We start from the raw sequence: 18,450 nt of genomic DNA, 5'->3' as shown, positions 1-18,450 counted from the left end.
CTTTAAAATATAGGACACTCTACAACAGTATGAAAAACTGAATTATCAGAAAAATAGGTAATGTTTTAGCAAACATTGGAGGAAAAGAAACACTGGTATCGAAAGCAGTATGAAGTTTTTTGCATTATTTAGTACCTTGAACTTTGTATGTGACATTAATTTGTACAGAATAAGTGTGAGATGAATTACCTGCATTTATATGTTAGGCAAATGCTAATATGTCATAAAACAAAAACCAATGTACTCACACAGTTATGCCCCTTAGAACCATAAATGTTTACTTTTTATTAAATAAATATCACGCCAAGTTGAAGTTTATCTGCACTAAAACAAAATATCAACCACTTGGATAAGTCAGACTTTTTTGTGTAGAGAATGTCAGGCATGAGGAGCACCCCATATTCACAAAATATTATGGTTTAATGATGTACCAAATTTAGAATCTGATTAATCAACTTTACATGAATATCAAAAAAAGGTTAAATAAATATTGCCTGAAAAAATACTGCAATTTCAATTACACAGAAATGCCTCAGGCTACAAGAAGAAGTAAATAAACAATAATTGATTATGCTAAATGTAAATATGATTTCCACAGCTAGTGTTAGAAAAGGAACAAATAAACAGTTTAATATTTGCACTAAAACACTGTATCAAAGAAACCTCAACAAAAAGCATGCAATCACAAGGCAAAATCCAAATTCCTTCATACAGCACCATTCTGACCTCCAAGATTTCTGGGACAAAAAAGTCTAAAGTGTACTCTTCATAATGCTTGCAAAAAGACAATGTGGGGCCTACAATACAATTGTGAGTCTTACAGGAAGCCCTTCACATGGACATACCATTAATATTTTATGGATAAGTCTCAGTCCAGCCTCAACATGAAAAAGAGTACTTCAGCATTTTATAGGTATTGCTTTATTTAGCAAATGTAGATCAATATTTAAAAAAATAACCTAATTGATAGATTGTACAGAAAACACTCGACTACTTTGGAAAATGCATCAATACGAATTTGCTCAACAATTTACTCACAAGCGAAATGTGACTCCTCACAGTTGAAAAAAAATGAAACATAGGAAGTGGGAGGTAATTATGGTAAATTAGTAGAACTACAAGGGTAATAGACACCATGGTGGGGGTGAGTTATCCCACCAGGTCAGAGAGGCCTTTACCTCTGAACCAGATGAAAGACCATCCACAGTATTTAGAGACCCCTGCATGCTTGGAGGGCATTGCTAAAAGCATGTCTGCCAAACCGCCCTCCATGTTATTTTCACTCAGTATGCATTCTTTTTTCTTTTTCAGAGACAAACCTCCGTTTGTTTCTGCCAACAACGAAAGTCAACGCCCTTGATGCTGTAAACATGGTAAACTCAGATAGAAGAAATATGCATGGGAAGGACAGTCCTAAACTTTGATATTCTTCTAAAGCATGAAAAACAGCATTCATGTGTTGGATGTGCTACGTCATTTGATCGACCACCAGCACACACAATGTAAAACAATGCTTGTTTTGCAACAAATCACAATTTACATTAGTGGATAACTGGAATGGATAAAAATCCTCTTATTAAATTATTGACCATTTTGATGAATCATGTTGTTGCCTCAGTGCTATCTTGTATAGTAACAGCCTTTGTAGGCCTATCCGCATTTAACTAAAATGTTTTATTTTTCCTCCCTTATTAGTGTTACCAGTGAAACATGATAACATATTGGAATATCAAACAGGCAAGAAGTCAATCAGACTTTAACCCCTTAGCTGCTGAGGCTTTTCTTCCCCACCCCACCCCTCAGTTCTTAGCCCTTATTTGAAGTTTGAGGCAGTTCAAGCATAGGTCTTTATAACTCTTTTCCTACATGTTTCCAGGTCAACTTTTTATTTCCCCCCTGACGTATTTGGTTCTCTAAATGTATCCAGGCTTTGTAGATTCCCCAGGACGGTAAATTACCAAAATATTGCAATATTCTGGTTTTTGTTTGAAAATGGAAAAAAGTGCTGTGCAAGAAAACATGTTTTTTTCCTAAATATGGCACCAACACAATTCTACTGTGCTGAGATCACCAACTGAGATCACCAACTGTCCAGCTCTCATGAGCAAGATTTGTAAAAAAATATTTTTTACAGTTTTTTCATTTTTGCATTTTTCTTGCAGTTTTAAACTACTAGACGTTTGTTGTGAAAATAGGTGTAAAGCCCATGGGAAAAACCGGAAACCTATACATTTCGGAAAACAGAATCTTGAATTTAGCAAGTAGTCATTTGTGTAGATTGCTCAGATTCCCATCCCCTGCAGAGTTGGTAGGCTCAAGCCCTCTCTCAGCAGGCTGGCTGATTTCGGGCCCTTTCTGGTCATGGGTCACAGATTATTACTCCTAGACAAGACCCTAGGTGATATCCCATTCCCTCCCAGAAGCTGGCTTTCATGTAGACACAAGCTCTGGTTGCACATCACTCCTCTGAGTACTTTGCAGACAAGGATACTTGGTCAAATGTAACTTAAAACTGGGACCACAAGTGGGTCAGAGCCTGCCATTGATATAGGAACAGCAGAGAGGGTATCACATTCTCTGCACTTTCATAACCGGTTTGGAGTGGTTCTTCTTTCATGTGTCTTCTCCAGGTTGTTCTCCAGACACAACCTTTGAGTCTCCAACCAAGGGTGCCAACAACAAGGAGGCGAGAGCTCTCTGCACTGGTTATCAACAGCTATGCTGAACAGTGATCAAGAAGGAGACAAAAGGAAGGCATCACCTAGAGGACTCTTCTCACCAAGAGGATCAGAAAATGTAGTCCCACATTTTACCACAACCATCTAACAAATGGCTATGCTAAAGACAAACTAATCAGCAGCCCCTCTAAGGCCAAATAAACTAACTGATTTTCTGAAAGAGCTTTGTATCCTCTTTCCCCAATTCACTATCTACTTCTCCTCCCTTCAGCTTCTGCAAAGTCAGCAATGCACTTCCATTGTCTAAAAAAAAACAATCTCATCTACATCTTGTGCACAGTAATATGCCAGGGGCTTCTTACATCTCTAATTCACTCATTTATCACATCTCATCTGGTCAAATTCCTGGTAGGGGGCCCTCTCCCCCTACTCATAGGACATTCCTATCTTGGTTAAGGTCATTATGTGCCAAGTGCGGTTCCATTTTTCTACAATCTTTGATCTCTGAAAGCTTCCTATGTGCTGAGGCTGGTCACTCATATCCCCACACACTTCAAACTAACATGGTTCCCATCTATCACGTTAGGAAGTACCATACCTCTTTTTCTTTGGATTCATCCTCACTGCTGAAGTCAAAACTGTCAAACAGCTCCTCAAGACTGTCAGTGTTTGGCATTGAAGGAATACTTGACTCTGGACGCCACGCCTGCAGATAGAAAAGTAAATGCTTCTCACTGTGTGTACCTGCCCTGCAATACGCTTGCAAAGATCCATATAAAATCCACAAACTGTTTTTATGCTTTAGAAGTGTCTGCTTCAGGGAGAAAAGCACAGTGTGTGAAGGTGCCAATAAGCACAGTTAAATAAAATGCTGGTTTTGCACTAGGCCACGTATACAAGTGCAAAACATGCAGCATATGTAAAACAAGTGCAATGCAAATGAAAGCAAGGAATGGGCAAACAAAGGAGTGGTGATGAAGCAAGGTTTCGTAAATAAGCAACTTGCTCGGAAAAAATTATCTCATATAACCTCGTAATAAATTATTAATAATGTTTGTAATACTAATTTTACACAACATTTTTACACTTATTTGAAAAGGGGGAAGCTTGCCTATGTGTTTTACTAACAAGTAACCCGAGTGCAACTAAAGATGGCTGCTAATGCAGGAAAATGCATTGAGCATGTGTCAACTGCATGACGTCTTAACTCTTGGAGGGAAAGCTTTGCTTCTGAGTAATGACAGTTAAAATGGCTGCTCAAGAATTCACATGCTAAGCATCTGCTCTGCTGAAACGAAATCGCGTTATATACTAAGTGCTAATGCATAAATAGTCTTTATAATTAACTGGGATTGCAGTAGAGATGAGTGGTATACAGTGAAATCATTTTATTTGAATCTAACATCTTGTCTTTTTTACTTATCTGTTAGTTCATATCTGGGCCTTAAAGGGAGCTAAGGGCTGACAGGCATGTGACACCCTTCCGCATGCGAGGTAGAGACATCTCCGGAGTCATGAGCTCAAATTTGGAACCCGATCAAGGACACCCTATCCACATGTCCTGGGAATCAGCTGAACATCCTGAAGACTCAATGGACAACTGTACAAACTGTATACATTGTTGATAATGCATTATGAACATGGGTGGGAAATAAAGCTTGGGAGAAACAATTTATTGGGCGGGAACATTGCTAATGCGTGTGGTGTGTTTGTATGTAGCGTCCTGAGGCTAAAAGCCGGGACCAGTAAGGAGATATAATTGCTCATTGTTTTGGTGATTTTAAAAATGTCATCGCCGCTTTTAAAACTGTTTACTGATTTTAACGAGTTAACAGATATTCTCCTTTATTACTCACCGCGCCACCCAATTGTCACGGGGCTACAGCGGTGCACTTTGCCGTGCTGTGGACCGCTGCAGAGTTGAAGTGGCTACCCTGAATCGGAATCACTCCCAGACCACCCCCACTGCTGCCGAGTAGGTGCTGCCGAGGGGCCCGCCATCTTGGGTGAGGAGCAGGAACAGGGCAAGCAGACTAGTGCGCGGCCCCTCCTGCCCTCCCCACTACAAAAAGCCCATTTCTTCACACCCTCATTGATTGCTAATGCATGTGGTGTGTTTGTATGTAGCGTCCTGAGGCAGAAAGCCGGGACCAGTAAGGAGATACAATTGCTCATTGTTTTGGTGATTTTAAAAATTTCATCGCCGCTTTTAAAACTGTTTACTGATTTAAACGAGTTAACAGATATTCTCCTTTATTACTCACCGCGCCACCCAATTGTCACGGGGCTACAGCGGTGCGCTTTGCCGTGCTGTGGACCGCTGCAGAGTTGAAGTGGCTACCCTGAATCGGAATCACTCCCAGACCACCCACACTGCTGCCGAGCAGGTGCTGCTGAGGGGCCCGCCATCTTGGGTGAGGAGCAGGAACAGGGCGAGCAGACTAGTACTCGGCCCCTCCCGTCCTCCCGCCCTCGCCACTACAAAATGGCCGTTACCCCGAAAGCGCAGCGGACGGGCGCAGCGGGCGCGCCAAAGGCAAGCCCGTCTATGCCCGTCCGCGACAGGCCGGGACCAGGGGCCACAACCCCTGCCCTACTGACCAGCCAAACTTCAACTATGTCTACAAATGTCACTACTTATTCGAGCAGTGAGCTTAGGAAGTTGAATATATTAGGTGCAATGCGCAGAGCGTCATGTGTTCAATTGGGACCCCTGAATACTATGGGGCCAGTCGGTTGCCAGAACTGTAAATGGGAGAGTGATCTCCGGCACTGCCCCACTAATACTAGCACCCCTGACCTGGTTTTGAGATGTATTTATCTCAACGCAAGATCCCTTCCGAAGCATGCAATCGAAATCTGGGATACTCTGAACACTGATAAACCAGACCTAGCTTTCATTACTGAGACGTGGCTTGACAACCACAGCACCCCGGATATTGCCACGGCCCTCCCTGATAACTATAAAATCCTTAACATGAACAGGGAGAAAAAAAAGGGAGGTGGGGTAGCACTGCTGTATAAAGACTCCCTCACTTGCAGACAAGAGGTGATTACTCAGGCTAGCAGTCACGAAGCTATGGCATTCTCAGTGTCCATTAACACCAATATTTTACTCGGTGGGGTCTTTATCTATAACCCACCAGGCTGCACGTCTGATTTTAATACTCAACTCCTTGCGCAAGTCATGCCAGTCTGTCTTCACAACAAAAATATTCTGCTCCTAGGGGACTTTAACATTCACTATGATGATAGTAATGACCCCCTTGCCATACAGTTAGTAGAGAATATGGAAATCCTACAGCTATCCCAGAGAATCGAACAGCCAACACACAAGGCCGGACATATCCTAGACTTGGTGTTTTCCAATATAAATCCAATCTTCATCAAAGAGATAAAGTCAATGGCATGGACGGATCCCTCACTGATTATGTTCAACATCCACCTACCTGTTAAAAATACCAGACTTTCAAATCCAGTAGCGACCCAAAGAAGGAGTTGGGCACACTTTATGTAGAAACTTTTCAGCAACACTTCACCTATTCCAATGTAGGAAAAACTAACATTAACAAAGAAACAGATATGCTTCAGGACCACATCACGAAGGCACTGGAGCATTGCTCAGTGCTTCGCTCTAATACCAAACCCAGACGTACCACGTCAGAAAAATGGTATGGGCCAGAAATAAAGTCACTAAAAAGAAAATGCACACTGCTTGAACACAACTGGAGACTAACAAGAACTCAAGACACCAGAAGGGCATATAAGAAGGAACTCACACAATATACTAAAGCCATTAGGAAAGCAAAGAAGGAATACTTCTCTCGCAGAATAACAGAAAATAAAGACTCGTCTAAAGAACTCTACAAAATAGTCAAAGAACTATGCAGTCCTACCAGCCTCTCATCAAATCTGACTCCCTCACAAGTAGGCTGCAATAAAATTCTGTGAGAAAATTGACACGATTTATTCTTCATTTTCCAACTTCAATTCGGATGGCTCAGAGGACCTTGAGTCGCCCCTCCCCCTGGTCTGTTGTTCCAGTTTTGGCCCATTCTCGGAAGAAGAAGTGGGCAAAGTCATGCTTGAAATTAAATCAGGCTCCCCTCTGGACCCTTGTCCCCACCATATCTTTTTGCAACTCACCCCAATAATCTGCCCAGCAGTGACTCAATTGCTGAACCACTCGCTAGAAACAGCGGAATTCCCAATCAGCTGGAAGAACGCCACAGTTACCCCTCTCCTAAAAAAAACAGGTTTAGACATCAATAATCCAGCCAATTACAGACCCATATCTCAACTACCTTATTTATCTAAAGTACTTGAAAAACTGGTTAATAGGCAACTGGCCAGTTTTCTTGAAACAAATAACTTATTAGATATCTCACAAACAGGTTTCAGGGCCAACAACAGCACAGAAACTACACTCCTGTCTGTGCTGGACAACATCAGAATGCATGTGGATCAGGGAAAAACAGTTTCCTTGATACTATTGGATCTCTCGGCGGCTTTTGATACCGTACCACACAAACTGCTATTAAGAACTTTGGCAGCAAAAGGCATCCGAGACAAAGCACTGGGGTGGTTGCAATCCTTCCTATCAGACAGAACGCAATCTGTGCGCATGGGCAATTTCTCATCCCCGCACCGGAACTTCAAATACGGGGTCCCACAGGGGGCTTCATTAAGCCCAACGTTGTTCAACGTATTTGTGTCTTCCTTGGCAGCAATAGGCAGAAAGTGGGGTGTCGAAATCTGCTCGTATGCAGACGACACCCAACTAACTGTAGTCCTTGACGAGAGGAATGACCCCAAGGAGAGGCTACTAAACTGTCTTTCAGAACTGTCTGACTGGATGCACAACCATTGTCTCAAATTGAATGCAGACAAATCAGAAATATTGCTGTTTGGTGGACACACTCAATTGTGGAATGACAGCTGGTGGCCTGAATCCCTGGGCACTCCACTGACTCTGACACTAACAGCAGGAAATCTAGGAATAATGATGGACACTACCCTGTCTATGAAATCTCACGTATCCTCTATATGCGGCAAATGATTTGCTGTATTAAAGATGCTTAAAAGAGTCTTCCCTTGGATTCCCATAGAGTGGAGAAGGTTCCTGGTTCAGTCACTACTAATGAGCAGGCTGGACTACGGAAACTCCCTGTTCGTAGGCATGGCAGAATATCTCTTCACCAAATTACAAATAGTGCAGAATGCAGTGGCTAAGGCCGTTTGCAAGAAAATAAAGTTTGACTCATCCAAGAGCTGCCTAAATGAACTTCATTGGTTGCCAATGAAGCAGAGAGCAACTTTCAAAATGATGTGTATAACACATAGAGCACTGCACAATACAGGTCCACTTTTTCTTAGAAACAGGATTCAGTTCTATGCTCCAACCCGAAATCCTCGCTCTCAATTCACGGCAAGAGCAAGAACTACTCGGGTGAAGAGAGCTAGGATGGGAGAGCGTGCCTTCTCCCACGTAGCCGCAATCAAATGGAACGAACTGCCCGCGGCTCTCAGACTCATTGACTGCCACCTGGCATTTAGGAAACATCTCAAAACCTTCCTCTTCCCTAAACCGGACTAAACTAGCTCAACCTATGCGAATTTCCTCCACGAATCATAGCTGCTATAGTGCCCTGATATCCTACTCTGGATGATTGTTAGCCCTTTATAAGTAATAAAATACAAATACAAACATAAGACAATGGTCTTAAGAAGAGTATTAAACTTAGCATGGTGTGAGGATCATCCCCTCGGCTTATCCAATTAGAATTATTAGTTTCATAAGGTTTAAAATTTAGGGGTGGAACATGCACTAAAAAGGTATAATTGGAGTAGTTAGTTAGATTAGTTAGCTCAATTGCTGCCAGAACGCTGAAAGATAGAGATAGAGATTGCTGATTGAAAATACCTGAAGAAGTAGACTTAGAATTTTCAAACAAATAGAATTAGAAAGAAGATCGCAGAAGATTTGAGGAGGCAATAGACTTAGAAAGAAGAGCACAGAAGAATCAAGGAGGAAATTAGTATCTCAGGGAGGTGAAGCGCAGGCGTGGAATCCTGAAGAGGCTATCTGTCCTGTCCTGAACCGATCACCTGAATTTTCTAAGGGGTCCATATTCTTGGCCAGAGGGGTCCAATCTTGCACCATCCTAGGTAAATATAACTGTGTATTGTGTCAATGTGCCTTTTCTCTCTATTCTCTCATCTAGAGGTACTTGTCATTAAAATGTATAATTTATTTAGATAAATCAAATCTTACCTCTTAAGATTGATGGAGTTAACACTGTAATTTGTCTTTGATTTACTAAAGAAAAATTCAGATAAACCTTTCAATCTTATATGAGTCTGCGGCTATTATTGAACAGAACAGGTAAACGCTGCAATGTCATAATTACCAAAAATATTCAACGAATAGATCCAATTGTAAAGAAAAGGGCTTAGTATTAAATAGGCTCAAGGCTGGAAGGTAAATGGACATATAGATTTAGCCCTAAAGTTGATCCCCAGCAGGGTTTCATCGACCAGATTGTGAGTGTGTGTGATTTATGGGCCCAAATTAATATTTCGTGATAATTGTCTGCAGGTTGGTGTCCCGCTGGATCAGTTTGCTGGTACCAGAAGTATGGTTATTATTGATTAATTGGTGATTATTGGTTATAGATTTATAGAATTAAGATAGAGTTACAGATTTATGTACTAACAAACCTGTTTGTATATTGTTTTTTGTTGTCTGGAAATTTCCGGGAAGTATATAGCGGGTGATGAATGGAAATCACACTGCAGTGAGGTTTCTTGTCAGTTCTAGAAATTAAGTTGTGAATAAGTGAGAGTAAATGTTAGCAAGGAGTCTTTGGTTTATGAGGATCGACAGAGTAGCAAATGTTTTATGTTGTTATTAATGAAAAAATGTTGGGCGAAAAACGTAAAAGAAAGTAAGTTTTGTATTACCTTGTAAAGGGAGGGTCAGCTGCTGGAGTTGAGCTGACGTCACAGAGTGCCGCGCTGGGATTGGTTGAAGCAGCAGGTAGGTGACAAAGACAGGGAATTGTAAAGGAGGGGTCAGCTGTCGCATTGACCTCATCAGGTGCCGCGCTGGGATTGGTCGAAACAGCGGGCGTGTGATTTACGGAAGATTTTAAAGGAGATGTCAGTTGTGAGGAGTGAATACTGACATCACATTAGAGACGTGCTAGTATTGGTTAACCGAATTTGACAAACTAGAGCTTGATTGGATTAAAGAATAAAAGCTGCAATAAGATTGGAGAACCCTGAGTCTAAAGAAAAAATTAATTGGTTAATAAATTAGAAGCAGTAATAATAATAGACAATGGAGTTTATATGTGGAAATACGATCCAACTTTAATAGGGAATTGCCCAGATAGAAGATATTTAGGTTTTGCTAGACAAGAATACATAAGAGGATATAATCCTAAAATGTACGGAGAGAAAAGAAAAATTTAGTTCATGCAGAGAATTCAAGAAAGATTAACCCATAAAAACTAGAGAACGGATTCTTATCCCACCGACAAAAACTCCTGCCTCATTTCCATCATCATTTATGATGATGGAAAGAGGTTATCATACCTGTGTATGATAAGAACTTTGGATTGAATATACAAAAGGTGACGGAATATTAGCTTTCCCAGAAAATGGTACATTTAATGGGAGAATTCTTCAGTCAAAAATGACTGAGTTAGAGCCCAGACCGAGATTAACTCAGTATGAAGCTTTGGAAGAATGGGAAATGGAGGCTTTTGATCGAGACAGATCGAGAAGAACTAGGGGTTATAGACGGTCCTATCCCAAAGGAATGAATGATACACATGAAAATCAGATGAAACAATGGAGACAAGCAATGGTTTCAGAAGGACTGTATCCTGTATTAATGTCAGAGGAGCAGTCCGGAGGCAAGTGTTCAAGGAAGACTAAAAATATAACAGGTTGTGGAGAATCAGAAGATGAGGTTATGGAAGATATTTTAACAAAGAATCCTCCACCATATCAGGAAGAACCCAAAAGAAATATACAGAGTGCTCCTGCCTTAGAGATCACATTAGTTCCCCACATTTTGTATGATTAAGTAAATGAAAGAATATAATAGGAAAAAGAAAGAGAAGCGATAAATAGAAATAAAGATGACCTAATTCAGAAAATAAACCCATTGAGTGTACACCCTGAAGCATTAACCATACCAGTGACTATAGGTCCTGTTGTCCCACTATATGGGGATAAAAGAAGCTGTACAAACCTACCAGTTATAGCCACTCCTGTAATCGAACCAAGGAAAGAGAACATAATAATTGAGGATCAAGCTAGTGAATGTAAATCAGTAATATCACTGATGGATCTACCAATAAGAGAACAGATAAATGAAACCCCAAGAAGAGTTATACCTAGCTAGTCATAAAATATACGAATGGAAACCTCCACAGGAACTAAAAATGCTAAAATTGTGTCACCAGAAGAATTAGAAAGGTGGGCACAGGGCATGGACTAAGCAGTTCCACAACCAAAGATTTTGGACATTTATAAATTAAATGTAGAACTAGAATAAATTATAGCTGGAAATGTGAGAATAGACAGACTAAATAAGTACTGTGAAGAAGAGTTATTAATCATATGTCGAAGTATAACCAGAAATGTAAAAATATTTCATGAGAAATTAACAGAGCTTGCATCAGAGATGAGAATTGAAATATGGAAATTCAAAGTACTGCAGAAACCTTACGGAGAAGAATTTACTGACAACGATTTATAAAATATGAATGTGTCAGGAAGGAAATTACAGATTAAAGAACTAATGACAATTTTACAAAAATGGGGAGAACTAGACAGGTGGAAAACAAGGTGGACTAAGAAAAAGGAGGAAGCTCAGGTAAACAAAACGACATCAGAATATTTATTAAGAGAACCTAAATAGACAGAAAGAATATATCCCATGAGAGAAGCACCAGGGGGAGGATATGTACATGTTCAATGGACTAGGCAAGATATTCTATCCTTTACAAATGATTTCCCAAAATTAAGAGAGAAACCAGTTGAATGGTACAGACAGGTTGAAAGGTTTGTGAAAGGTTCTAAAGTTTTATTGAAAGATTTGGATGGTCTGTTTGACATAGTGGTACCTGCTCATTTATGGACAAAATGTAAAATTGCAGTTGATAGGCCTAGTGATGAATACCCAAGAAATCAGAAAAAAAAATATATATAACCAGGTGATTACTTCATTGAAAGAGAAAATTCCCCCAAATGAGACAGATTGGATACAAATAGACAGAACTAAACAAGAAATAAATTAGACTGCACATGTTTACTATAAGCATCTGTTACAGGTATTCAAGCAGGATCACTGACATAATATAGACTGACAAAATATAGACTTACCAAAATATAGTCACCAAAATATAGAATGCCAAAATATCGAATTCCTATCTACAAACAGGTAAGTACAAAAATATCGAATCCAAAATATAGTCTGTAAAAAATATAGTCAGTCAAAATATCGAATTTTTTTAAATGTCTTAAAAGTAATTTAAAATTAATGAAATAATAAATATAATTAACTAAAACATACTTAAAATTAATTTAAGTTATTAATAAAAAATTTACAACATTTTACCGTAGGATAGCAGGAGGGTAACATTTAATATTACCACTCCAGTGAGTGCAACAGTAGGGAAAGCGTTGGATAGCGTAGGGGTAAAAAATACTATTCCCACTCCAGTGAGTGCAACAGTAGGGAAAGCGTTGGATAGCGCAGGGGTAAAAAATACTATTCCCATTCCAGAGTGCAACAGTAGGGAAAGCGTTGGATACCGTAGGGGTAAAAATTACTATTACCACTCCAGTGAGTGCAACAGTAGGGAAAGCATTGGATAGCGTAAGGGTAAAAATTACTATTCCCACTCCAGAGAGTGCAACAGTAGGGAAAGCGTTGGATAGCGGGAGGTTAAAAAATACTATTTCCACTCCAGTGAGTGCAACAGTAGGGAAAGCGTTGGATAGCGTAGGGGTAAAAAATACTATTCCTACTCCAGAGAGTGCAACAGTAGGGAAAGCGTTGGATAGCGTAGGGGTAAGAATTACTATTCCCACTCCAGTGAGTTTAACAGTAGGGAAAGTAATGATTTAATGTATTATTAAAAATGCATTAAATATCAATACCAATAAAACATTAATTGAAATTAATAACCAATTTAATATTATGTAATAATTAATTAGAAATACAACTACATATTAGTTATTAAAAATTAATAACCTATTCATAATTATTTAACAACTAATTAATTTTCAATAACAAAAACTAATTAATAATAAAAATTAATACCAATTAAAAATTAACAGTAAATTATTTATCAATACACAAAAAGTATTTTTAATATGTAATTAATTACAATTACATTACTTCCCACCCTATTCCCCTATAAACCCACATCCCACTACAGAAAATACATTAATACAATTATCATGATTAACAAATATTTAATTAATACAAAATAATTACCAATTAATAAAAATTAATTGCCAATTAATAGAAATTAATTACCAATTAAAAATTAATTAACAATAAATTTAAAATCAATACCAATAAATGAAAAAAAATATTTACTTAATTACAATTAAATTACTCCCATCCTATTCCCCTATAAACCCACAACCCGCTACAGAAAATAAATTTAGAAAATTAACATAATTAACAAATAATCAATTAATACAAAATAATTGGCAATTAATAAAAATTAATTACCAATTCAAAAATAACAATAAATTCAAAATGAATACCAATAAATAAATAAACATATTTAATTAATTACAATTAAATTACTTCCCACCGTATTCCCCTATAAACCCACAACCCGCTACAGAATTAAATTACGCAAAAATTAAATAACATAATATTCATTACTTAAAATACATTAAACATACATTACAAAAATTAATATACACTTTTCACACATATACTAACATACAAAACACTTTAAAAAATTGATATTATTAAAAAATCGATATAATTAATGCCTATATTGTATACTTCTATATTTAGAAAATCGATATTACTTACCTTAAATTCGATATTTTTAACCACTATATTGTGTCCATTCGATATTTTGTCCATTCTATATTTTTACTTCGATATTATGTCCATTCTATATTTTGGAGTCAATATTATGACTGTTTACCATTCAAGCAGTATAGTGGTTTCAAGAATATTGGTGACAAAGGTATGAGACATTTTTTAAATCGATTTGTATCCGGATTAAGACCAGAGATTTGTCAGATGATCCAAACACACATGTTGTGTTGGCAAGGGAAAACCATAGATGAATTCTTAAAGTTTGCAAAATACTGTGGAGATGAGATAGATAATAGACAAAAATAATTAGAAGAAAAGGGAATGTGGGCACAAGTAAAATTGGCAGAACAGAAAGAACTCAAATTAAATAATCAGAATAATAAACAAAATAGAGGATCAGGACAGAATGAAAATAATGGGGGAAAACCAAGAGTGAAAATGAATAGAGAAGAAGCAAAGAAAAAGTTTCCTTGTCATGGGTGCAGAAAAATGGGGCATTAGAAAAACAAGTGTAAAAATATTCAAACTAATAATGGCCCAAATCAAAATTTAAATCCCCAGATGCAGAATGAGGTGATATTGAGTAAAGCACAACTGGTTGTAAATCCGCAGAGTCAGTTACCACCTGCCTCTATGCAAAATTTGGTGAACAGAGCAAAGTACAGTGTGGACGCCGGATTTCAAGGAGAAAGTGGTAAGTTAAATTCAATAACTTCACAATTTCTTTTACAGTACGGTAGTTCATCGGAGGATGAGTTATGACGGTGCTGGAGGAGGGGGGAAGAGGAATGCGTACTTGGCACATCCTTACTGGTAGATCAGTCAGGTCCATATATTGATCGAAAAGTAGAAGGAAAAGATATTACCTTTTTATTGGACACTGGTGCTACCTGTTCTACTGTGAGCACAGCAGACATCCCAAACCCACCCCTCTCAGGTGAAGCCATACAAGTAGTTAGAGTTTCTAATAGACAGATTACAACTTCAGTCACAGACCCTATGGAGGTGTGTATTGGTAGCTTTTAAGAAATGCACAAATTTGTTGCCTGTGACTCCACTCCTGTAAATTTGTTAGGCAGAGATTTACCATGTAAGACGAACTGTACAATATATTGTACACCGGATGGTGTGACAATTCAGACCCCTGATGAAGATAGTATTTACAAATTAATGCTATCAAAACAGGGTACGGTGGTAGATGAAATGTATTCAGTGATGACAAAGGATGACCTACCTAATGAATTAAAGCTGACAGTAAACCCAAAAGTGTGGGATTTCACTGAAAAAGAAGTAGGGTTGATCGCAGGTGTAGACCCAGTAAAAATGACTGTAAAAGAAGGTGCTATTTTTCCAAATACTAGACAGTATAAAATGAGCCCAGAAATTAAATCAGGTGTCATAGCAGAAATAGAATGAATGATTCAGTAAGGCATTTTGAAAGAAATAATGAGCAGTCCGGGAGGGCGCCAAGCAAGATGTCTGCACTTGTGTGAGGCTCTTGCAGTTCGGGCTATCGTCCGGCTGATATCCTTGTCATCTTGGGCGACAAGTTCTCTGAAAGCACAAAATCGGCTGACAAAATTGAGCTGCGCTACCCTGCAGACAAAGCTGACGACATTCCAGCCTGTGAAGTCTTATAATCCAGGTCCTGGCTTCCTCGACCGTGCTGCATGAAATTGCGGCTGCGCAGGTCGCATGAGCTGTACCAAGCAGATTTGGAGCGACTTACTGGACCTGGCTACCTGTGTTTGTTGTGCTGCTGGGATCGCCTCGACGGAACAGCCAGCTGGGTCCCCCAGGAAGGACTGAGGGCACTGCTCCCTCTTCTACCCCAACGCCTGGTTGGCGCTTCGGCATGAGGATCGCCGTCCGGACCCCCGCGGGGGCGGGCGTCTGACTGCCCTGCCAACCAACGGAGAGACTAGCGTAGCGGAGGAGAGGCGGTGAGTGCTTCGCAGGCATCGGGACTGACTGACCCCATGAGCGGCGGCTGCCGTGACACGCAACCGGTGCCCCTGCACGCCTGCACTGACAACCAACGGGAGACCTGGTGGAGCGGAGGAGAGGCGGTGAGTGATTGGCGGGCCCCAGGGCTCATTGACCCGTGAGCGGCGGCTGCCCCGCTGCTGCCGTGACTGGCCTGGCGGGATGCGGTCGGCCCAGAGAATCCCGCTCTGATTTCCAGATACTTTGACACCAGCTCTCCACTCCTTCGCGCTGAGGTACTGACGCAGAGAAAGTAAGGATCACCGTGTGCGCCTGCCTGGGCCTGCTGCATGCCCTGTCTCACTGTCGGGGGGCTGAGGCATACTTTGCAGATTCCGGGAGAACTGACGCCTGCATTCTGGGGCCCAGCCATACAACCCTTCCCACGCATCATACGCTGAAGTGTGTGCCCGGCACCCATTACAGCAGCTTGTGCAGGATACATACATTCCAGCTGTCTGTATCAGTACAATTAGGGTGAAAGTAGCTTGACCATAACAAATTAGTACTGGTTGGAACCAATAGGAGTGCTGCTAATTGAACGTGGGCATTTCACAGTGGTACCTCAGCCAACGATACTAGGGAATAGGAGAAGAATCTCCCTTTAAAACGTGAGAAGGATAACTCTTTCATAGGGGTGCCTGAGGAACACACAAAGAGGAAGGCGAGTGGCCCGAGACAACCCCGCTCTTGACCAGCGGCACCGACTGCGGCTTTTATCACTATCCCATACACTCTTTGCCGCTCATATGGGCTCTCCGCAGTAGCTCCCTAGCTTGGCCCCTTTGGGAAGAACCTACTTCCCAGACGTCATGGGGAAACCGGATGGGCGTCAAAAGATCAACTTTGAAGCATGGAAGAACACTCGCTCCCAGATGGTCCCCAAAGATGACCCTACTGAGTCACCGGCGCCCTCTACTTCAGACCTGAAGGACCTGCTAGTAGTTATGCATTCCAGCCTGACTTCCATAGAATCCAAAATGGACTCCATAAATGCAAGACTAGATGGCGTCACGCATAGAGTGGGCAAACATGAAGACCGACTGAAGGAGGTGGAGAGGCTTGTTTCGGACTTGGAAGGGGAATGGCCAGAGAAAATTTATCTTGGAACATCAGGAGGATGAAGAAAAGATAGCTGCCATAATGCAACTGCAATCTGGAAAAGCGCCGGGCCGGACAGCCTCCCGGTCGAATTCTATAAAACATTCCATCACTTACTCATCCCGGTGTTAAGGCACGTCTATGAAGAGGCTCGCAAAACTGGGATACTTCCCCCCTCTATGCGAGAGGCGCACACCATCTCCCTGCCTAAACCAGGGAAATCGCCCTTATACTGCGACTCGTACAGACATCTCTCCTTAATAAACGTTGATGCAAAAATCTGAGCGAAATTAATAGCCAACCGTATCAGTCCCCTCATGACTGCGCTAGTGCTCCCCGACCATTCGAGCTTCGTGCCCACCAGAGGCACCTCTCACCATCTGTGCACATTGTTCGCGATGCTGCAGGACATCGACCCCGTCATGAACACTGCAGCTATATTTCTGGATGCCACTAAGGCGTTCGATACCCTGGAGTGGGATTACCTCGCCTTTGTCCTACAACGTATGGGATTTACCGCCCACTTCCTGGCCTGGATTAACCTGATATACTCAGGATTATAAGATAAAGTTCTGATCAACAGGGTTCAATCATCCCCCTTCGCGATAACAAGAGGTACCCGTCAGGGGTGCCCCCTCTCACCCCTCCTTTTTGCTCTACCAATCGAGCCCTTGGCAGCCAAGGTCCGACAACATTACCAGAACTATGCCTTAATTTACCCAGAGAGACAGATTCTAATCTCTTTATATGCAGACGATCTGACGTTGTATTTGCAAGACCCCGTCGTTAGCCTTAACCCAAATCTCCGATTACTCATCCTATTCGGACGACTTTCTAGGGTCAGCATGAACTGAGGGAAATCCCAGATATTCCCCCTTACAGATTTCACCAGATGGTTTGAGCCGGAATACCCACTTGCATGGTGTGCAGATACAATCACATACCTGGGCATCAGAATCTCCCGTTTCCGAGAGGAGCTGATGCAGGCCAATTATGGAAGCGCACTTGACCAACTGACAGATAAGATAACAACATGGCTTGTGTTCCCCTTATCCTTGGCTGCCAGAGGGTCTCTGATCAAAATGGTACTATTGCCCAAATTGCTTTACTTTTTCACTAACATCCCTCATGCTGCAAGCCGGCATTTTTTAAAAAGTATTAAAACCCAGCTAATCCTTTTGGTGTGGGGTGGTAAGCTGCCCAGGCTGACATGGGATGTCCTCACACGTCCCTTTGACGCTGGCGGTTTCGAGGTCCCTGTTCTGGAACTCTACTTCATCTGTGCCCAGGCTCACTTTGCAGCCTACTGGATGCACCCCCCTCACATGCCTCATTTGGTGATAGAAGATGGGTACATGGCTCCCACACCTTACACAGCTTACCTAAGCACCCCCGCAGTCCCTAGACACCTAGCCTCTACCACTGTACAATGCACCACCAGCGATTGGCGCGATCTGGCGCATAGACTCCAATGGCCCGTACTCTACTCACCGCTAGCGTCGCTACAGGGGAGACACTACCTACCAGTCACACAGGAAGGGGGGTTGCCGCCACATGCTGCGTAAACTATCCTGCCTTACCTTGGGTAAACTATAC

The 18,450-nt window shown here is 41.1% G+C and overlaps 1 protein-coding gene across 1 annotated transcript in view; it reads right to left on the bottom strand.

Moving 5' to 3' along the window:
- Nucleotides 1-18,450, bottom strand: part of LOC147674007 (uncharacterized) — a 640,165-nt gene that overhangs the window by 581,333 nt on the left and 40,382 nt on the right. The window contains exon 3 of the mRNA XM_086945549.1: nucleotides 3,277-3,384. Within this exon, the coding sequence (XP_086801675.1) occupies nucleotides 3,277-3,384 (108 nt within the window). The remainder of the gene's footprint in view (nucleotides 1-3,276; nucleotides 3,385-18,450) is intronic.

This window comes from Lissotriton vulgaris, chromosome 12, assembly GCF_964263255.1.
Source record: "Lissotriton vulgaris chromosome 12, aLisVul1.2, whole genome shotgun sequence".
Classification (NCBI taxonomy): Eukaryota; Metazoa; Chordata; class Amphibia; order Caudata; family Salamandridae; genus Lissotriton; species Lissotriton vulgaris.
This window is presented reverse-complemented; position numbering and strand designations above follow the sequence as displayed.